Source organism: Lycium ferocissimum, chromosome 11, assembly GCF_029784015.1.
Source record: "Lycium ferocissimum isolate CSIRO_LF1 chromosome 11, AGI_CSIRO_Lferr_CH_V1, whole genome shotgun sequence".
Lineage (NCBI taxonomy): Eukaryota > Viridiplantae > Streptophyta > Magnoliopsida > Solanales > Solanaceae > Lycium > Lycium ferocissimum.
Window position 1 is genome coordinate 43,911,093 of NC_081352.1, and position 23,213 is coordinate 43,934,305.

The 23,213-nt window shown below is 32.7% G+C and overlaps 1 protein-coding gene and 1 long non-coding RNA gene across 2 annotated transcripts; one reads left to right on the top strand and one right to left on the bottom strand.

The window, feature by feature from the left end:
* The first annotated feature begins 10,549 nt into the window (after nucleotides 1-10,549).
* LOC132036354 (uncharacterized GPI-anchored protein At4g28100) lies at nucleotides 10,550-12,745 on the top strand. The gene is made up of 2 exons (XM_059426676.1): nucleotides 10,550-11,458; nucleotides 12,204-12,745. The coding sequence occupies exons 1-2, from the start codon at nucleotides 10,850-10,852 to the stop codon at nucleotides 12,555-12,557; spliced, it is 963 nt and encodes a 320-aa protein (XP_059282659.1). The 5' UTR covers nucleotides 10,550-10,849; the 3' UTR covers nucleotides 12,558-12,745.
* On the bottom strand, nucleotides 11,850-12,192 carry LOC132036355 (uncharacterized). Its single transcript, XR_009409569.1, has 2 exons — nucleotides 12,064-12,192; nucleotides 11,850-12,019 (listed from the first exon to the last, which is right to left on the bottom strand). It is a non-coding gene; the product is annotated as an uncharacterized LOC132036355 (long non-coding RNA).
* Nucleotides 12,746-23,213: the final 10,468 nt, after the last annotated feature.

The following is a 23,213-nucleotide window of genomic DNA, read 5'->3' on the forward strand; positions in this document are numbered from 1 at the left end:
GCTTATCTTTTACTTGCACTTTCCGTGCTCAATTACCAAAGCTGTTTTCTTTAAGTCATTTCATCTCCTTTTATTTACATTAGATTTCTAGACTTTTATCATTACCAAAGTTGAGAAAGGATTTGAAAATTGTTCATTAATCTTTTACTCTGTAGGATGTCTACTTCCTTAATATTTGAACTTTTTCAAGTACTAACGTCCCTTCGTCGAGCGTGCCTAGCACACGAGTACCCTATAGCAGGAAGGCACTTGAGGTAGCTGCGAAAAAGACCCTTGTGGTAAATCACATAGGTATACTACTCATATAGTGAATTCTAAGAATTAATCATTTAAAAACAATGTGTATACTAATAAGATTTGGGACTCATTTTGATAGTGCTTTTTCTTTCGCAATTTTGATGGAGAAATTCAAAGAATTTAGGGGTCGTTTGATTTGAAGTACAAGCCAAAACTAATTATGATATGTAAGTTGATATTGTTTTATATAATGTTTTGTATGAAGTGTAAAATCATGCATTAACAATTAATCTTCATATAATTGTAGCAAAGACTAAGTTTCTTGGTCCAAATTTATGAACTTCTATTTGAATTATAACCTCTAAATTATTTAACCTTTTAACTATCAAATTGAGAATTGTGCGTAAAAATAACTCAAAAGCTTAAATCATAGACTAACGTTAAGAAAACGGTAACCAAACGCAAAGGGTCCAAATCTGATGCCATATAGAAAGTAGAAAAGAAAGTGGATTTGTCTTTTTGTTTCTTTTCTCTTGTTTTCTTCAGAGTGGAAACTGGGAAACACGAGTTGGGCTACTAGCCTTTTGCAAAGAGCCTTTTTACTGAAATAATTCAGCGTAATAGGCGCTTTTTGTATTGCCTTGAGACTAAAAGTACACAAATCTCAAGCGAATTGGTTTTCCACTTTACCTACTTTTTAAAAAAAGAAAAAGTCAGAAGTTTAAGTCGTTTTTGCACTAAACTTTATAATTTCAATTTGTTAAAAAATCAAAATACTTTATATGTGGTCCTTCCTGGTGTGGAAACACACGAGATAAAAAAAATTATTCGACTCATATGTGACTAGGACCATCTTATGCACTATATTATTATGTTATATTACTCAAACTAATTAATTGGGTCAATTGCAGATTGAATTGTCACGATTATATAGTACTATATATTATGAGAAAAGCAAATTTAGGCTCATCTGGTATTAACATTTACAATATCATGCATACATTTCTTATGCGCAAGTATGCTTTGCACTACTAGCTAGTACAAGACAAAGCTCTATTCGAAAATTAACATTTCAATACTAAGAACTAGAAAGTAGCTATGGACAAATGATGTAGCTAAACAGAAAAATTCATCGCTAGTTCTATTTGTAACTGCTTATCAATAAATTATGTTAACTACAAGCAATTTAGCGACAAAGCTAATAGCTAATTCCAACTCTTTTTGTAGTGTTTGGGGATCTACCTTTAGTTTTACTCTAGGTAATTTAAATTACACTAATATGCATATTCATAAATGAGACGGCTGAGTAATTAACAACAATTTTTTTTATTTAATAACAACAAACTATATTTTGAGATATCTTAAAAAGAAAAAAGGTTGAGGCATGTGCAAATGCTCTAAGCAAGACTTTTGTCCAAGTGAGAAAGCGCAAGGATGCGTATCCACGGGCTTAGGTCGAGAAGGTACAGCTGACAACATTAGACCAAAAACTACATACGCCCCTCACCTTCACAAGGTAAAATGGACTTCAATGTTTGTTGGCGAACTCAGGTTTGAACATTAGTTCAAATTTCTCCTATAGTTCATTTGAATTATTTGTTCAAAAATCTTATTGAGCTAAAATATTGAAGTCAGATGAACCGTAACTTATATTTTACATTTATAACTCCTTAAACTTGTCAATAAATTTTATGTAGACATTCGAATTATAGTTGATTTGTACCTACTGAGCACGTGATCACATGGCAAATTTATTAGGCCATCTCCAACCCACCTCCATTTTTACATCCAAACTCCATTTTGGAGTAAAAAATGGAGGAATTTTGCTCCAACCCAGCTGCAAATTTGGCTCCATTTTGGAGGGTGAACAGTGTCACTCCAAATTTGGAGTGACATTATTCATCCACTCCATCCCTATTCCCTATTATTTTTTATTATTTAACTCTGTTAATTTATCATATTATATATACCTAATTATGTTTATGTAATATCTTTATAATATTAATTTTACATCTTAATTTTGGCATATAATTTTGATAAATTAATTTTTGTGCATATATTATTTTTATGTAAAATTGAAAGTTAATTTTATTATAAGTTATAATTGTATAAAAAAATATATAACCATCACAAAAATGAAAGGTGCAAATATAAAATATAAGATGTTGCTAAAAGTGAAAATTGAAAATACAATAAATAAAAATACAGGAAAAATGCCTAGAATGCACCCTAACGTTTGACCTGTTTAATTACGACACACCCAACACCTGACCTTATTTTTTCTGTATTTTTGTACCCTTTTTGGGTCATTTCTTACATGGGCGTGTCAACACGAAGTTAAAAATACAAGTGAGGGCATTTTTTAACATGGCCATGTCAGCGCCATGTCAGAATTTTTTTAAATTTTTGTCTTTTCCTTATTATTCATTTGAATTTTCTTTTATTAATTATATTTACACTAATTAAACTCTAATTAACCATTAAAATCATCTAATAATTTTATCTTCTTCATCACTAAACCATTCCACCACCACATCTCACCGGAAAGATCATATCCTCCGCCATCAATTTCACCACTACATCTCATCTCTTTCAAGAGTAATTTTTTTTATTTCAAAATCAAAATTAGTACCTTTTTATTTCTGCTTTATTTTGGGGTATCAGTTTTTGCTATATGGTAGTGATAGATCAAATGGGTAAATGGGTCGGAAGAGAAAATGGAAATTTTTGGGTTTCAAATGGGTTCTTGATCAAGTACCATGAGATAGCCAAACATGGTGGATCAAACATGGCTGAAAATGGTGAAAATAAAGAATCTATTTTTTTTTCCGAACAAGTACCATGAGATAGCCAAACATGGCTGAAAACAGTGGAATTAAAGAATCTATTGTTTTTTTCGAATTTTTGTTACTGAATTTCTTATTCTAACAGTTGAAATTTTATTTAGTAAGTGATTCAATTTTCATTTTGGTTCAATTTTTTGATTTCAACACCCCTATTGAGTTTACAATTTCAGTTAGGGTTTGGTGATGTAAAGAAGAAAAATTGAATCGGTTGGAAAGAGAAAATTGAGCAAACTAAAAAAAAAATGATGAAGTCTGGGCGCGTGTATCTCACCTAACAATAAAAAAGTGGGGGTCGTGTAAAAATGGCCGAAAAAGGGTACAAAAATACAGAGAAAATAAGGCCGGGAGGGTAATAGGTCGCCCGTAAAGGTTGGGTGTGTCATAATTAAACGGGTCAAACGTTAGGGTGCATTCTAGGCATTTTAACTAAAAATACATTAAAATTGAAAATACATTAAATTAAAAATACATAAAAATTGAAAATATATTAAATTAAAAATACATAAAAATTGAAAATACATTAAATTAAAAATACATAAAAATTGAAACTACATTAAATAACATAATAATTTAGTAGGGAGGTAAGTCGTTTCCAGATACACCAAATCATTAAAGAATTGAGTGAATTGGGCAAAGGATTGTTGTGGTTGTGGCTGTGGAAATTGTTGACTCCTTTTATCCACTATTCGTTTTTGTTCTTGTCGCAAAAATTCACGACGATTCGGATCGACGACAGAATCCACATCGATAAGTAATTTTTTTTTCTTTGAGGTCTTTTAGTCTCAAAGCTGCTTTTTTTTGCCTTCAAAGTTTGTTTTTTTTTGTCCCATTTGAATCTTTCATCACCTCAACAATCCGACTGTTTTCTGATTGAACCATTTTCATATAATTTTCATCTATTTTTCTCTTCATTTTTGCTTTCTTCACCCCACTAGGTCGTTGTGATGATGTGGAATCACCTGCAACATCCTTTAAATTTAATGAAAATGATGAAAAGTTAAGAGAAGATACAAAGGGTGAATCAGGGGTAGGAGTCTCAGACTCCGATGATATATTAGTATAGCCTTGCTTTCTTGCTTTTTTCCTCCAAAGATCGCCATCGTTAAACTTCTCAAAATCCTTCATTATAGCCCACACATGATCAAATTTAAAACTTTTTTTGAAGTTCGGATCTTGCATAAGTAAATCTTTTGTGTGTGTAGTTTGCAATATTGTAACACCTCGTAGCTTCAGGCGAAGGTTTGACTCATAAGATGATAACATAATGGAACCAATATGAGGGTTATAGGAAGTGTTTTGAAAACTAATCAAGTCATAAGAAATGTCTTTGGGCAAAGCAAAGTTGGAAGCCACTCTACGGGGCATGCTTGCAAGTGAGTTTATAGAAGATTTTACTTCCAACGACCATAACCCCTTTATTAATTATGAATTTGGGAAAACTTCCTGAATGAAAGTTGTAGCCCTTTGAAATACCTTTCCAGCGGTATATTATGGGGGTCAAGGAGACCTCTGTACAAAACGTTATGGCCATTTTATTGAAGGATTACAGTGCAGTCCGTTCACCGATCATGTTATACGAACTGGTTATACGGCCCATATAATTTTATACGGACCGTATAACTGGTCCGTACTTCAGGACTCTCCAAATCGACGTTCTGTTCAGCCATGATAAAATATGGTCATATTAGACGGACCATATAATATGTCCATATAACCTCCGCCCCACTTTTGTATAAATCCAAGCCTTGAGTTCTTCTATTTCATTATTCACAATTCCAAGCCCTAGCAACAATCCAAAACATCAAGGTAAGTCAATCCAAACCCTTCCAACTCAATTCTAACATATATTCTAATAATCTAAGCAAGAAATCATTGTTCTAATCTAGGGTTTTCAAGAAAACCCATCCCAAGGTTCAAGAATCAAGATTTAGGAAATCTTCTCCAAAATTCAAGTCTTTAATTCAAGATTTTGGAGCAATTAAGGTATGTAGAACTTCCATCCACATGTGGGAATCTCTACGTTGGGAATCTCTACGTTCTTCCCCATGCTCCGTTTCTTGATATCCATGAAGTTCAAACCCTAGGGCATTAAACTCAACATATTGGTAGCCCATAGTTATGTATTTATTATGTATATGAATTTTGTATCTATATTCGTTATTGTATTCCTAATCTTCCATTACGGTTATTAGGAACCCTAGCTTAATCCATGAATCATGAATTCTTCCTCATGTGTTCTCATTATGTTTATATGAAATTTTATGATTTTATGTAGCAAGTTACAAGCATGTTTTCAAGTCAATTATATATATAATTATGAACTATTGTTATTACTTATGAATCAAGAACATGTTTGCAAGACTATGACAAGTTATCTCATAAAACCATACTATAAGATATTTCATGAAACCACGTTACAAGTTATTTTGTGAAATCATGATTACAAATTGTTTACAAGTTATTTCACGAAAATCATGGGCTTCTTAGCCAACTATATCATGTTCATATTTTTGGGATTGCTTAGTTAACCGAGAAGGCTCAATAGCCTGAAACTACGTAGCCACCGTAGGATAAGGGTTGTCAGCAAGGAGGCAACACATTCATTATGCGCTGATCCTTACATGCTTATTATTACTTAAATCTCATATCCCCGACAAGGTGCGAGTGTTCTCACGGTAGGACGCAAGTACCGCATCATGTTGTCGGTTATACTATAGCATTCCCCACGTTACAAGCGCTTTATATACATGTATTTCCATTGATTTATCGTTTTCGACTTTACTCACGTTTCATGCTCATGTTCAAGTTACATTCGCCAGCTCATGTCCTATACCTATGTTGTGCCATGTTCTTCATTTCAAAGGATTTACATACTAGTACTATTCACCATGTACTAACGTCCCTTTTGCCCGAGGCCCGCACTTCACGGCAGATACCGATTTTCAAGAGCATACACCGCGCGAGGATCACCTCGCTATCGCCTTATCGCGAGCCCCACTCCTCTCGGGGTTCACACGGAGTCCGTATTAGTATTCGGGCGATGGTAATCCGTGGCCATGTCCCGGTGCTTAGTGTTCGTACATGTTTTAGAGGTTTCATAGACAGATATTAGTTCACAGAGTTAGTTATGCTTTCATGTTTGCAGACTATTACGTTTTCATGAATTTTCATGCTATGAGATAATTTCAAGACTTTATTTCGCAAATTATATTTTCATGATTCATTTAAATTGCATCATATAGATTATATTGTCTTGATGCCCATGTTGACAAGCACGCCATGAGTTTCGCTCGGACACATGCAAGCAAGGCCCGAGTGCCGTGTTACGCCCAGGCCATGGTTCGGGGCGTGACAAATATTAAAAAAAAATTAAGGAAAATAGTAAATAAATATATACAAATAAAGTATAAGTAACTACAAAAATAAATACTCACAATATCTCTATATGAAGCACCACTAGGATGCAAATTTTCTACTTGACGTACACATCCATTTAATTTTCTTACGGCCTTCTCAATCGTTTGAATTCGACATTGCAACGATTTTTTGGTGCGAATCTCCCAACTCTCTAACTTTGCATTATTGTATCCATCTACGACTCGACCCCAAAAATGATCTCTGGATTGATTGACTCCCGTTATTGGATCTTGAGAAATATCTATATAAAATCTAAGATAATAGAACATCTTCATTTGTATAATATTTGCTTACAAATTATATTATTTAAAAATTCATGGTATAAAATAATTTTATTTTAAATAGTTATATAAGAAAGAAATATGAATTATATGGGATGAATATGTAAAAAAAAATAAAAAAAATATAGGATTTGTTTAATGGAAATAAGAAAATAAAATTTAAATAAAAGATAATAATATAATATAGAAGAGAGAGAAGAATAAAAAAAGGAATATTCTTTTTTGGAGTAAAAAATGGAGTAATGGTTGGAGTTAGTTTACTCTATTTTGGAGTAAAGATTTGGAGTGAAGGGCTGGAGATGGCCTTATACACTTTCGATTCAAATTGAGACACTCCTGCGCGTATTTTCAAGCGTCTATTAGTTAGTTATGTTAACCACATAAAATGCGGCGTCTTCTATAATTATACGCGTCAACATCAATAAGAAAAGGGACAACTACGTATATATACATCTTAAGGAGAAATATTTACAAAACGTGATGATAGTTTTATATTTACAAAATATAACATTACAAACCCTATACAAAACATGCTTTTTTAAAAATAAAAATATATATTTTAAAAAAATATTTTGTTCGCTCACAAATTTATGTATGAAAGTTGTATGAAATATGTATATCTCGCTCAAAGCTTAAAAAGTTCGCTCAAAATTTAGTGTATGAAAACGGTATGAAAAATGTATGAAATGTGTATATCTCGTTCAAGGCTTAAAAAATCCGCTCAAAATTGTGTGTATGAAAACAGTATGAAATTTTTATCTCGCTCAAGTCTTAAAATTTCGCTCACATTTTCGTGTATAAAGTTTATGTTAGATTTCTATAAAATTAATGCAACTACAACAACATTGCATACATGATACAACTTTGTTAAGCATGACGCTCAAAATTTTATGTATGAGAATGGTATGAAATGTGTATACCTCGCTCAAGATTTAGAAGTTCGTTCATATTTTTGGTATATAAAGTTCGTATCAGGTTTCTGAAAAATTAATACAACTATAACTACATTGTAACTACTTTCATACAATATTCAATGCTTAAAGTTTTCGCTCACAATTTTGTGTATAAAACTTGTATTAAAAATTTCGCTCACACTTACACATTCCATACATTTTTCATACAAAAAAATTTGAGGTAATTTTTTAAGCCTTTGAGCCAAAAAAAAAAAAATATATAAAAATTATTTAAACAAAATATATAATGTTTTTTAAAAAATTAAATTTTTTTTTTTAAAAAAAACGAAAATATATGAAAATCTTTCATGTTTCGTAATATATCATTATGTTTTGTAAATAAGAAAAACTATCTATATAATTTGTAATAAAGAGTCTTACGTAGGTACCCTATGTAATTTTCCCATAAGAAAACGTCTGAGATTTCATGATTTATTGAGGCGAACGCGTATAATTAAAAGAGGTGACATATTTTTAGTGGTTATCTTATTTACATCATGAGTGTTTAAGAATACACTCCAGAATTTTTTTCAAAATTTGAACTGAAGTGTCACATTTGATCATATCTTCAGGTGTCCAATTAAAATACGTTGTAATTCGAGTATCTAACTGAATGGGGCTGTCAATATTAAGCCTTGAGTTTATTGTTTAAACTCTATTTTCTTGTTTAGGAACAACATATTCCAACATTAGCTAAACAATATAAATATCTTCTTGTAAATCGAAAATTTAGAAAAGCTGTTTTGATATCAATCTGATAAATAAAAAGCTTATTAATTGAAGATAAGAGTCTTAAAACTAGAATAGAAGAAACTCTAGCATGGTGCAAAACATCTTGACTGTAAATAAAATTTCAAAAGAAAATTTTGATCCTGACAAAGCTTTTATTAGATAGATATAAAGTTCGATTAGTAGTAAAAAGAAATTCTCGAAAACAACTAACCGAACATTCCCTCAAAACATTTATAAATCATTAAAGATCACATTTCTGATCCAACCACTCCATGTTTTCAAAATAAACAATTCAAGTTATGGCAATGCCAATCACTCACAGCACATCTGCCCGATATCAAATTATCATATATGATCGGAAAACATTTGTTTATTCATTTATTTTAAAATAATATTTAGATAATGAAATTAAGTCAAAGTATCTAGTAATCCTTTAGCCATATGAAAAAAGGCTATACTATGTATATTACTTTTAAGTTTCAGTACTATTTCAGCAAAAGTTTATGATAAAAATCCAAATACAACATATCTTAAGCCATTTCTTCCCAAGTCAATTGTGGCTAAATCCAAGAGAGAATTAAAAAAGAATAACTTTTATATCTCGCAATACAAAGTGTCATACCGTACGCAGGTCGAAAGTTGTATTTTAATTATAACAAGAACACACAAAGTTGTATACCTATACTTCTAAGTCCATTATTCATCAAGAATAACATATTATAGGGAAAAAGATTAAAAAGACTTTTAAATTATTCGAAATAGGTCAATTTTATCTTTCGTTACCTTTTTTGATAAAAAATGTCCTTTGCCTAGCCAAATAACTCAAAAATGCCTTTCCTACTAACGTAACTGAGGATAAAATCAACATATTTTAAGTCCTTTTCCCTCTATTATTTGCAGTGTACAACATTATCTTTTTATTTCGTCCACTTATTCAATATAAATATACTATAATGAAAATTAGAAAGGCAGAAAAAAGCAACTTTCTCAATCACACAAGAGGGGGAGACAGAGAGAGTGAGAGAAATGAAAAAGGAGAATGAAAAGGAAAAGGACAGCAGAAGAAGCCAAATCCCTAGACAGCCTTTCCACTCTCTGTTTCGTCTTTTCTTTCTGATTTCTCTCTGTAAACAAACGAATCTGTATGCCTCAGGGACCCCACCACCCCATCTTCACCTTCCCCAACTTCTTCATTTTCACATTATCAATCACTCACTTGATTAAATTCTAATTCACTTTTAATTTAGTACTAATAGATTCACCAAAAAAATAAAATGCATTGTACCAGAAGATTTTTCAGTTTTGCAGTTAAATGTGAGTGAGTGACAATAATCCCACTATAACTTTTAGCAAAAAGTAGATATTGGATCCAACTTAATTTAATATCAGGAGATGAAAATTATTGAAGATATATATTGGATCAAACTTAATTAATTCAAGATCTAGTTCACGAGATGAAAATTATGCAAGATTATCTAAAAAGATCAAATTTTCATCCGGTAATTGATGTGGGACAAACTCAACACCTCCCACACCTGTCAATTAGAGACGGTACAACATAATATAAGAGTTCAACATCAAATAAACTAATAATTGAGATGTGTTTAACTATAATATTATGGTAAGAAATATGAATTCTAAGCCTAATTCAATCCACAGACTAATGAGGTAAGAATTGTTCAAGAAAATATAAACTATAAAGAGATCAAACATAACGGATTTGGAACAAACTCGAACATTTTTTTTATAGTAGTAATAATTTTCACAAATTCTTATCAATATGCTAAACAACAACATACTCAGGTAATTCCACAAAAGTGAATCTGCGGAGGATAGAGTATACACAAACCTTACATATACCGTAGGAGGTAGAAAGACTATTTTCCTTAGACCTCGGCACAAAGATAAGCAATTCAAAACAGTATGGGAAAAAAAAAAAAGGGAAAAAATCCAATTATAATTTATTTACTTAATATTTAAATTAAGATGGAAAAATAATTTATCAATAATAGATTACCTGTATAGAACCCAACCCAAAACCTCTGTGCTCGATTATATTATGTGATCCTCATCCATCCATATAAAAAAACAATGTTGTCAGTTGTGACCAACCACTCCCATTTCTCTCACCCTCCCCACTCCACCTTTTGCACAGTGAGAGTCCTTTTCTTTTTTTGCTTCATCTCTTTCATGTAAAATCCCCACCTTAGTACTTCCTTATACACCTCCTGAAACTCCCCCTTTTTAGTTTAAAGCAAACACACAGAGAAAAAGAAAAAAAAAAATAGAGCTCCCTCCCCATAACATAACATAAAAAAATTAATTTCTCTTCAACTTCCAAGTCATTTCCCTTAGCTTTATTTTCTTTCTTTCTACAAAGAAAATGAGAGTCGAGTTGAAAACCCGACTTTGCACGTTAATTATAACTCTACTTTATTTATGCACCGGTTCATTTGCCGGTTTACTTGCTGAACCGGCTGAACCATTAAAACCGGGCGATTACAACACAGTTCCAGCATTTCCGGTTCAGACCGAGTCAAAAACATGCCATTTAGATTTATCCGATGAACTCTTCGGTGGGGTCAGTGCAGCATGTGGGTCAAACCTTGACCGTAGCCGTTGCTGCCCCGTACTCGAGGCATGGTTGTTTGCAGCACACGCGCGGTCAGCTTTGCAAATTTCGGGTGCTGTCGCACCAGCTAGTTCGGAGTTGCCTATGATGCCTGATGACTCACAGAAATGTGTTAATACGTTACAGACTTCTTTGATGAGTCGTAATATAAGGTTGCCTCAACCTAATGCCACGTGTGATGCTGTGTTGTGTTTTTGTGGTATTAGGTTACATCAGATTACTAGTCTTAGTTGTCCGATGGCGTTTAATCTTACGGGGTCGAAGAATGCTACTCCGACAGCTGCTGTGAGGAATCTGGAGAAGAATTGTCGGAACTCTTCTTATTCTGGTTGTACAAAGTGTCTCGGTGCCTTACAAAAGGTCAGTAACGTAAAATCAAATTATTTGGACCCGTTTGGCTAATAGTAGTACTACTATTTGTCTTTTTTTTCAGGAATAATTTCACTTTATTTGTGTTTGATAATGGAAATTTCAAATGCAAACTTGAAGTTGTATTTCTAAATAGGCGTTTCCGTGTTTGGTCATAGAATCAACTATTTTTCACTTTATTTTGAATTTTTGAAGTTGGAGTTGTTTTTGGTTATGGATGCAAAGTATATTTTGTTTTTTGTATCTACTAGAAGTAGAAAAAAATGAAAACATAATTTTAGGTGCGTTCCAAATTCGAATAATCCTCAAGTTGAGTTTGAAATTTTCACGGCCAATTGTAAAAAGATTTTCTTGGAAAAAGTGAATAATTCTCATGGTCAAATGCGTTTGAAAAACTACTTATAACTTTTTTTTTTTTTGAACTGGTAACTATATTTTATAACCTATTTTTCAACTCATCTTTTTTATTTTTAAAATAATATTTAAGTGCATTAAAGCATCATCATTATTTGTAATATATTCCTTACAAAAATATGAGCAAACACCTTCATCCTCAACTTTAACTCTATAACCTATATGGCCAAACGTCTACTTACTATTTCTTCTTCTCCACTCAACCTATATCCGCTTATTATTTTCCTCATCCTATACTACTAGTATTTTGTATTTTACCCAAATACCCTTTATTTCCATTATTTTACTATCATTCTGATTTAGGATTTTTACATTTCTGTAGCTTAACGGTGACGGAAAAAATCGAACACACAAAATGGAGGATCATGATGGCGATAGTAGAGTGAGCAAGATGTTAAGTAGAGACTGTCAATTGATGGGATTGACATGGTTATTAGCACGCAACAAAACGGCGTACATACCGACTGTTTCTGCTGTATTGCGCGCTATCATGTACAGTGCGCACCCACCACATGAATCTAAGTGTAGTCCAGACCAAGAGAACATGCCATTAGCCGTTGATTCATTACAGTTTGTGAAAACGGCTTCATCTTCACCGTTCGTTGGGGTTTCTCGTTTTGCTGTTTTGTTTCCGTTTTTGCCCCTAATCATTCTAGTGGATTTTCTCTTATGTTAGAGAAGGAGAATCCCTCTGTTATTTTTGTTCACGTGAAAAGCTAGTTGACAAATTGGAGGGGTGTGGGGGTGGGGGTGGGTGAAGAAAGGGGTTATTTTGTCTTTTTACCTCACTGTAAATTCAGGTCATTATTTGCAAAGATAATTTCTTTTTGACATCTAGTGCCAGGAAATTATTACGTACCCTTCGTTTTGTGTGATTATGCTGTTCTCCTCCCTCTTATCGTTTTTCTGTTGTCAGTAATTTTTGAATCTTTTCATTATATTGGTTCTATTTTTTGCTCTGTGTCTCTTGTTTTATTTATTTAATTGTTTTAAGACCTCATAGCATGTTAAAACATAATAGTGCTATTGACTGAGACAAGTTTATTTTGCTCTGTAACTTGATTGGTTGAATTTCTTTACAAGTGGTAAAGTAACAAAGTACTCTTAACTTACATAAACAACTATAATTTCTAGGCTACTAACCAACCGTAGCTACTGATTTTATAATTACAATTTGTAGCTATAGTGTCCGCAGTCGGCTGTATTGCGCGCCATCATGTATAGTGCGCACCCACTATTAGCCGTTGATTCATTACAGTTCGTGAAAACAGATTCATCTTCACCGTTCATTGGGGTTCCTCGTTTTGCTATTTTATTTCCGCTTTTTCCCCTAATCATTCTACTGAATTCTCTCTTATTGTTAGATGATCACTCTATTATTTTGTTCATGTGATGTGATTTGGGTTCACGTGAAAAGCTAGTTGATAAATTGGAAGGGGGTGAGAAAGGGGTTATTTTGTCTTTTTGCCCCACTGTATATTCAGGTCATTATTTGCAAGACAATTTCTTTTTGACATCTAGTGCCAGGAAACTATTACCCTACTTGTGTGTGAATCTGCTGTTTTCACCTCTTGTCGTTTTTCTTCTTGTGAGTAAATTTTGAATCTTTCATGATTTTGGTTGAGTTTTTTATTTCTCTATGGATCTTGTTTTATTTAATTGTTTATGACCTCATAGCATGAAAAAACTTAATACTGCTATTGTCTGAGACAAGTTTGTTTTGCTCTATAACTTGGCTGGTTGAATTTCTTGGCAAGTGGTAAAGAAAACCATATCTCTTTAACTTTGTTGGCCTATTGAAATACTTGGACATCTCAACTTTTCTTCCTGATACTTGAATTTATGTAAAGCCAGCTCTTGTTTTGTTCTTATAGATCCTTTATTCAGAGTTGTTGCTTACAATGGCTAAAAGTCAAGAAGTTCGGATGTTCAAGGACTTAATATATTTTTTGTATAGAAAGTAATATTTGGCATACATATACACCGTATAATCTTTTGTCATCGGTAACTCTGTCCCTAATTAGTGGTGAAATCAGAATTTCCACTAATAGGAATCAAAATATAAAGAAGTAAACACAAGAATTTAGCACAGTACATATCCTATTTACAATGTTCATTTTAAGCGGAAGGGTATCAATTGACATCCTCATTGAGCAAGGTGGCTCCGCCAGCCCCTAATTGCTTTGGCATTTGGGAAGTGTCCTTAATGGTAAGAAAGGTAACAGAGTGTACAACTTCTAAATTGGTGTTAGAAATCTTAACAAATTGGTGTTAGAAGTCTTAGAAATCCAAATTAGCGTAAATATATTCACTTCATATGTATTTTAAGTTTGTCAAGGCGATGAGCTATTTCTTATGATCGCCGCTTTATCCCACAAATAACATTAATATTTTGTTCATGCAATGAGGTTTTAGAATGACTACATAAAATGTAATCGATAGAGCATAAAATTAAACCTTAATTAGCTCTCCCATTCTTTTTAATTTTATATACATTATTCAGACATAATACAGTTAATTCCTTTCTTAGGAAAAGTAATTCTATAATTTAGAAAGGAGAATGAAATGTAAGGATGGACTGGATGTCTGACGTATCCAACAAGAAGCAAGCTTCCTCTTGGCAGAAAAAAAAAAAAAAAAGGTTGGAAAGAAAAGGACAAAAGAGAGGAGAACAAAAAAAAGTGAATACTACTTATTAAAAGGAGGGGAATCTATAATGGAGAAAACGATGAGAATCAAAAAGCTTGATCAAGGTTGGGTATGAACAAAACTAGGGGGAAGAGCAATTCAACTCCCCAGGACTGAGGCATGTTGGTCGTATAGTTTTAGGAAATGGCAACATTGAATATTGCGACGAGGAAAAGGGTGTTTTGTTAGATCTAAAAACAACTCACATGTGGACAAACACAATGGTTTTCAATAATCAAACTTAAAAAAATAGTTGTTGCACATGTTTACGGGAGAGAATCACGGTAGGATGTTTGTCACAAGGAATTAATTAACATAGGCATCCCTTTCTCCTTCTTCGTTTTTATTATTTTTGTTTTTCTTCTTTGCAATTAACAGAGTAAAAATTAGTTCGGATGTTCAGTTTTAATTTAGGATCGCATATTAATATTAGTATCATTTGAAATGTAATTGAGAAATAACAACCTTTAAAGACGGAAATAACATTTGGATAGAAATACCCTAACTAAAAATGGGAGTTGGAGTTCAAAGCTTTGACAAGATTGAAACATTTTATAGAGTTTGAAACTCCATGTATGATTCATGGAGTTAAGACTTTCACAATCTTAGTGCAAACATTTGCGGTGCTAGAGTTTCAAAATCCATGAACGATTCAAAGAGTTCAAACCAGTGTTAGTCCAACTCCAAAAACAATTCATGTACTTCAAACTTTTACAATTTAACCGTGAAAATTTGCTAAACTCTAGAAGTGATTCATAGAGTTCAAACTGATGTTCAAAGTCCAGTAAAAGTTTAGTGGAGTTTTATGTACTTTAACTAAGAATATTGTTATCAAAATTTTATTTCGCATTAAAAAATGGTTGGACACTTAATAATTTTGAAGGCAAACTTACATAAATAACTACCTTTTAGGAGCAATTAACCATCCATAATTATCTTTTTCATATTTCCATTTCGTAGCTACATTAGGCATTTTCGCTGTATTTGATGTATTTACGTGTATTTGCATAAATGAAAAAGACAGCCCCATGATGGTGTTCAAATTACTTTTAAAGAATGTTCGATCCTCAAGTTGCGTTCAATTCTCCTCTTTTTCGAGCTGCCGCGAAGTTGAATGTATTCACTGTATTTGAATGTATCTCATATGTATTTGACTCATATGTCTTGTATCTCATATGTATTTGAGTTTCTTGTCTTGTATATGAATGCATTTTTGTTCAATTGTATCTAATGTCACATGTATTTGAATGTATTCGAACTGCCACGAAGTTGAATGTATTCACTGTATTTGAATGTATCTCATTTGTATTTGGCCATATACATTCAGATACAAGACAAGAAGCCAAATACATATGAGATACAATATAAGCCAAATACATATGACGAAATACAATCAGGCCAAATACATATGAGATGCAATATGAGTCAAATACATATAACGAAATACAAGGAGAAGAAGTTAGGAAAAATATGTAAGATAAATAATGTAGTTGGCTGGGTTCTAACCTGGGCAGGCAGGGGCAGAGCCATAACCACTCGAGCCATGGCCGCTTGATATATTTTGGTATTGCTATGAAAGGTAATTTATAAAATCACTGTAGCTACTAAATATTAATAAATTAAAAGGTAGTTATTATCAATAATTACCTCTTAGAGATAGCTATGCCAAGTAATTATTCCAATTTTGAAATGCTAGCTAAAACTTAATTAGTGGTTCAGAAAATGACTGTTAGTGAATTTCTCTGAATAACTAAAAGGGTTCTTTGGACCATAGCTGCTCCTTCCAATCATTTTCTTGCGTGGATTACCCTTCAAAAGCACTGGTCTTTAATTTTTGCCCTATGTCTAATACCTCGAGGTTTGGGGTTCGAACCTAGGCTCAATCAATAAATAAATAAATTTGCAAGGCGGAATTTCGTAGCAAAATTATTCAAGCAAAAGTTAGGCCTTAAGGCAGAGTTTTGCAAAATTCTAGCTGAGTAAAAAAAAAAAAAAATTGTCTTATGCTTGAAGGCAAATCTCTGCTTTAAGTAGAGTTTGCGGTCAAACTTTGCCTTTAAGCGAGAAACTTTGCCTTAAGATAAAGTTTGAAACTCTGTCTTGCGAATTCCAAACTCTGTCTTGCAAATCTTTTTGAAATTTTTGACTGAACGGGAATTTAAACTCGAAACTCAAAAATATGATGCGAAGGAAAAAAAATTAAAGACTAGTAATTTGAGAGACAAAAATTAAAGACCATACGTGAATAAGGACAATTGTGCCGATTGCCCCCAATCATTTGCATATGGGTTTTGAAGCCCAATACATTCAATTAAGATATTATTTGGTTAGGCTTTTGAAGGTCTTCGAAAGGTGATTGGGCTCAATCCAAGGTCCTTTCGTATTAAATTGAGAGAAGCTCTTCAACGTTTGATGGTTTGTGAAATTCTATTTGAAAAAGTGAGACTAAACTTTACCACGTTATTTTCTATTATTAAATAAATACGCTTGAAGTGGTCTGTTTATAAAAAGTTTCCCTTATGGTTGTTTCCCCGGCGGACCTTTGCTTGTGAGAAATTGGACGATATACTTCGATAACCAAAAAGGCCTCATACGTAACAGTATAGTTTGCCTTGGTTAAATGAGCTCACTTTGCTGGAAAAAAGAGTAGAGTCAGACCTTTCTATAACAACATCCGCATACAACAATACTTCTGAATAACAACCCAGTTTTTTTTTAACCAATTTTTTATATTATATTTTACTTCTCTATAACAAAGAACAACCAACTTTATAAAGAATGCGCTCTTTGTAAAATTACCCCTCATATAATAATTATCTTCTTTTTTTGGTAATATTATAATTAACCATCTTTATAAATAATAGAATATCTATACTTACTAATAATAAGTGTAGAAATTTTGATCAAATATTTGATCCTTTAATATACTATTTGTGACAAAGAATATCATATGAATATATATTTTCATTATTAAAAGATTTTCTTTTGTTGTACAAAGTGTGATTAACCTTTAAATTTAGCAATTAAAAATGAGATTTTATGCATCTTTTTTGCCCATAACAGCGAAATATTATTTAAATGTCAATGTTGTTATAGGTGTATAACAGTAAAAAAATTTCGGACCCAACGATTCTTTTATAGAGAGGTTTGACTGTAGTGTGATTGCTTGCACATAAAATACTTTATTCTTGCAGCTGCTTCTTGTTTTGGTCAGCTTAAAATTCTATTTTGTGATATTGTTCGGAGGTATATATATTCTTCCACATTGAATGTAAAAACACTAATAAGTTTGGTGTTTCAAGCATGACCCAGTAGTTTAACTTGTGATACTCATCAATTATATCGACAATGCCAAAAATTGAGTCTAGCTATTCCAAGACCTTAACATCGAACATATATAGTTTGACATGTAAGTATGTAAGGGTAGTAAGTTAAGTTATTTGCCATATGTAAAGGTTATCAATAAATGCTTATCATAGAATTTGTTTGTATTTATGTGATTGCATAAGTATGTTTTACATATTCAAATGCATAGAACTTAAAATAGCATATGGACTTGAGGTTCAAGTCTATAAAATATCAATCAAAATGTATTAAATTTGACTGGACTCCAATGAGGCTAACAGATGTAGAATATTCGATGATATACCCAGGCATCAATATTTAGGGCTACAATCGCTACACGGTTTGCCTTTAAATGGGCTGGTCTTTAAATTTTGTCTTTCAAAATCGAACTTATACTTAGCGGGACATAAGTTTGCCTAAGATCTTTAAAGATGCGGGACATAATTTGCGAGATATTATGATTGAAAATATAACTTATGCCCCGCGAAAAAGCTATTTGTCTTGAGGGACAAAATTTAAAGATCAGCACAAAACAGGGACAAAAGTGAAAAACCTTGCTAAAAGTGAGTACTAAAAGTAATCTTCAAATTGACAGTAACTCCAAATTGTTAGATATGGGCTCCAATGTTATGATCCGGTCCACACTTTTCACTTGAGGGGCTAGTCCATTTTTGAGGTTGTGAGGGGTTGGGCCACAGGCCACAGCCCACTAGTTCAACTTCCAGCTCGGCTCTATTATTGTGCTGCGAGTATATTGTTGGGAAAAGGACATATATGGCCGGTCGGCCATAAATATCCTACCCTCTAATTCAATTTTTCCCAAATTCAAATTATACTCACTAAACTAATCCCATCCATTAGCCAAAACTTAAATAAGACAATTTTCAAATAAAAACCCAAACACAAAAATGTTTGAGGCGATTTTAATATATAATATGTGTCATTTATGTATAAAATATGTATCAGTACCTATCTGTAATGTATAGAAACTGTATAAAATATGAATCAGTAATGTATGTATCATTTTTTTATATAATATGTATCATTTGTGTATATAATGTGTATCAGCACAGTGCAACTGCCCTGTATAGAATAGAAAATTGTATCATTTTTGTATCTAATATGTATCATTTTTTGAATAGAAAGTGTATATATAATTCCATCATGTGTATATAAACTGTATCAGTCTTGTATAGAAAGTTTAGCATACGTATAAAAAATGTATAATAGAAACCGTATCATTGTGGTATATAATATGTATGTATATGTAAAAAAAAAAATCATATCATTATTGCATAATATGTATATAATAAATGTATAATTAACGTATAATTTATGTAAAATAAATGTATGATTAATTCCAGCATATGTATATAAAATGTATAGTTCTTGTATATAAAGTGTATATATAATCCAACATGTGTATATATGCTGTAGCAGCTTGGGCTGTTGGCCGGCCAGTCATGACATTATTTTGGGCCGACCGGCCATTTTTTGGGATTATTTTGGGCCGAGCGGACTCCTGGGGGTATTAGGCCCAAATATTGGCCAAATATGACATTACTCTGGGCCATTGGACACATAGTGTCCTTTTCCCTATATTGTTTTCCATGTTTTTTGTGCGGAGTGGCCTTCAAATGCATTGGTCTTTAATTTTTGGCCCTTAAATTGTTGGTCTTTAAATTTTTGGCCTTCGTCTAAAATTCCTAGGTGCCGGATTCGAATGTTCGCTCAGTCAAAAATTTTAAAAAATTTAGCCAAATAGAACTTGGATTCGCAAGGCAGAGTTTTGCCTGCGAAACTGCTTGCTTGCAAGGCACCCCAGTGCGGGTAAAATACCCCCGCCCGCAAGCCTAAGTTTGCTATAAAATCTACCTAGCGTTTTTTTTTTTTTGACTAAGCAGGGGTTCGAACTCCAAACCTCATAGTATTAGCAAAAGGGAAAAAAATTAAAGACCACCAATTTGAGGGACAAAAATTAAAGACCACCCCAAAATAAGGGCATTCCTACGAATTGCCCATCGTTTTCTTTCTTTTGTTTCCTTTTCCAATTTTTCGTTACACAAGAGAGTTGAGAATGAGAAGGGACCAGGGGCGTGCTTAGTTTGAGCCAACCCAATATTTGAATCAAAATGCTAATTTTTTGGATATTTGATTTGGAGTCTGGATTTTGGATATTTTTTTTTTTTGAATTTATGTATTTCGGATAGGATATCGAATTTAGTATCCGAAAATCCAATTTTTTTATTTGCCTTATATTCATCCTTTCTCATATCATATGTGCTCATACTGATAAAGTTGAATTTCCAAAGGTCTAGTAGATTGAAGCCTACAGCCCTACCCATTATAGTATTAAGTCTACAAAAAATTGAGCGGCTTTCGCTTCAGATGGACCGGTCTTTAATTTTTGCCTCTCAAATCGGTGGTATTTAATTTTTTCCCCTACTTCTCATTTAATGACAACTTATGGGCCAAAGTTCCCTTATTCGCTGGTTTATGAAACCAAAGATTCAGGTTCGAACGCCAGCAGAGCCAAAAAATAAATAAATTAGCAAGGCAGAATTTCTTAGCAAATTAGGCCTACTCGGGCAAAAGTTAGGGCAATTGGCGCGAATGCCCCTCTTTTGGGCTGGTCTTTAGATTTTGCCTCAAAATGGTGGTCTTTAATTATTGCCCTTCCGAGCAAAAGCAACATAGTAAAAAGACATTATTACCCCCGACCGTTACATATAAAAACAAATATCGTTATTCTCAAATCCTTGCTTCTTTCATATCGTTAACCTGTGCCAACTTCGTCCCAATTTTTCACATTATTCAAATCGTTGTTCCAAGCCGATTAATCAATTTTTCCGCTACAACATCCGTAAAAGGTACAAATCTTAATTCAACTCAATTTAACGATTTTATTGAGTTTAGATTGTTAATATTTGAAAAAATCATCTTCTACGACCCGATTATTAAGAAACGATGACATACAAATCGTATTGAAAATTGCGCATGATAAAATTAATCAACAAAAATAGAATTGATTGGATTTGTTGCTTTGTTCGATTTTAATTACTTTATACCTTAATTAAATTAGTATACAATGCTTATTTACTTGAAATTGTATAATAATAAATTCAATTTAAATCGTGCAATGCTTATCGATTTAAACTCAATTAAGGCAACCGTGTACGAGGAGGCAAAAGGTCAATTTACAAAAGCGTACGATGCCGTTACCGCAACTTTCCGAACCAATTTCATAACAAGTATGTCGAGAAGGCAAAATTTCCGTTTATATAGAGTATAAATTAGTCCAAATAAGGCCTAATCCTCTAATTGCAATAATCAAGCTGCAGGCATTTGATTTAAATTGGATGAAGGTAGAGAGGTTTTCAATTTTTTTATTTTTTAAACCAAAAATGCTTATTGCATTATCATCAAGAAACAAAAAAGTGCTCATGCCGGAGAGGCAAAAGTTCAATTTACAAAAGAGTATAGTATGCCGTTATCGGCAATGTTATGAACCAATTTCATAACAAGTATGCCGGAGAAGGCAAAATTTCCGGTTTATATAGAAGTATAAATTAGTCCAACTTGCATCAATCCTTAATTGCAATAAGCAGGCATTTGATTTAAATTGGATGAAGGTAGAGGAGGTTTTCAATTTTTTTATTTTTTTAAACCAAAAATGCTTATTGCATTATCATCAAAAAAACAAAAGCGCTCATGCCGAGGAGGCAAAAGTTCAATTTACAAAAGAGAATAGTATGCCGTTATTGTTATGAACCAATTTCATAACAAGTATGCCGAGAAGGCAAAATTCTGGTTTATATAGAAGTATAAATTAGTCCAGCTTGCATCAATCCTCTCTAATTGCAACAACCGTCACGGTGATTTGATTTAAATTGATGAAGGTAGAGGAGGTTTTCAATTTTTTTATTTTTTAAACCAAAAATGCTTATTGCATTATCATCATCAAAACAAAAAGTGCTCATACGGAGGCAAAAGTTCAATTTACAAAAGAGAATAGTATGTCCATCGGCAATGTTGTGAACCAATTTCATAACAAGTATGCCTGAGAAGGCAAAAGTTCTGGTTTATATAGAAGTATAAATTAGTCGAAATCCTCTAATTGCAATAACTGCCAAATTGGATGAAGGTAGAGGAGGTTTTCATTTTTTTTATTTTTTTAAACCAAAAACAAATAGTGCATTATCATCAAAGAAACAAAAAGTGCTCATCCGGAGAGGCAAAAGTTAAATTTACAAAAGAGTATAGTATGCCGTTATCGGCAATGTTGTGAACAAACTTCGAACAAGTATCTTGAGAAGGCAATACTTATTTAGAAGCCATTAAAGTAAAATTCTACAAACCTACGATACTTACACTTCATTACACATACATTTAAATATATATATGTCCACAAAACATAAAATCCTAACTTCATAAGTACATCGCCTCTAATTTCATGTACCCATTCCAAATTGCCCCATCACAATTTGGCCAAGAGGCAATAACCCCGCTTTACAAATCGTAATTCTCTTCGCATCATCATTTCTCTCGCGAGAGCACCATAAAGAGCCCTCGTAAAATCTATGTCTCTTTTGATATCAAGAATTTCACGAGTAATTTGCAAATTTGCAATATTAGGATGAATTTGGTTATGAAGACGGGCATGTTCATGTGCTTGCTCCGTGGCCACCATTAACATGTACAATATGTTGATTTTGGTTCATTTTGTATGTGATTATATCTCGATTTTCGAAGTAAAGTGTTTTTTTTTTTTTCCTTCTTCCAAAAGTGTTGGTTTATATAGAAGTATAAACCAACGCAATCGTTGGATGGATTTGATTTAAATCGATAAAGACAGGAGGAGGTTTTTCAGTTTCATGAAAATAATCGTTGTAATCTCATTGGAATAATCATAAAACAAGCATTCGTTTTCCTTTCTTCGCATACAAATGGTAGAGTATCATATGTGCATACATCATGACTTCTTTACATGCAAAGTCTCAAGGGCGTAACTTAAATTTTCAAAACTAACAACTTAAATACATTTCATTTTGGTTTTTTCTCAAGTGAATCTTTCTTTATGCAGGAAGTTTAACAAAAAACGACACCAAGATGCATCTACGTAGCCTTCAACGCAAACGGGACGCCACCTACAATTATGTTAATCATGAAACCAAGCTAATACTTGTCAATGATGGTGTAAATTTTCAACAATTCACTCAACAGATATTTGCGGTGGCATACACAAGATACTCAAAGAAAAAGAGACCAACATATGGTTTGACACCAAAGGAGAAACATC

Bases quoted from the DNA above. Each gene is read 5' to 3' on its own strand.
- LOC132036354 (XM_059426676.1), top strand. From the start codon at position 10,850: ATGAGAGTCGAGTTGAAAACCCGACTTTGCACGTTAATTATAACTCTA. The intron at 11,459-12,203 runs GTCAGTAACGTA...ACATTTCTGTAG, and splicing joins GTCTCGGTGCCTTACAAAAG to CTTAACGGTGACGGAAAAAA.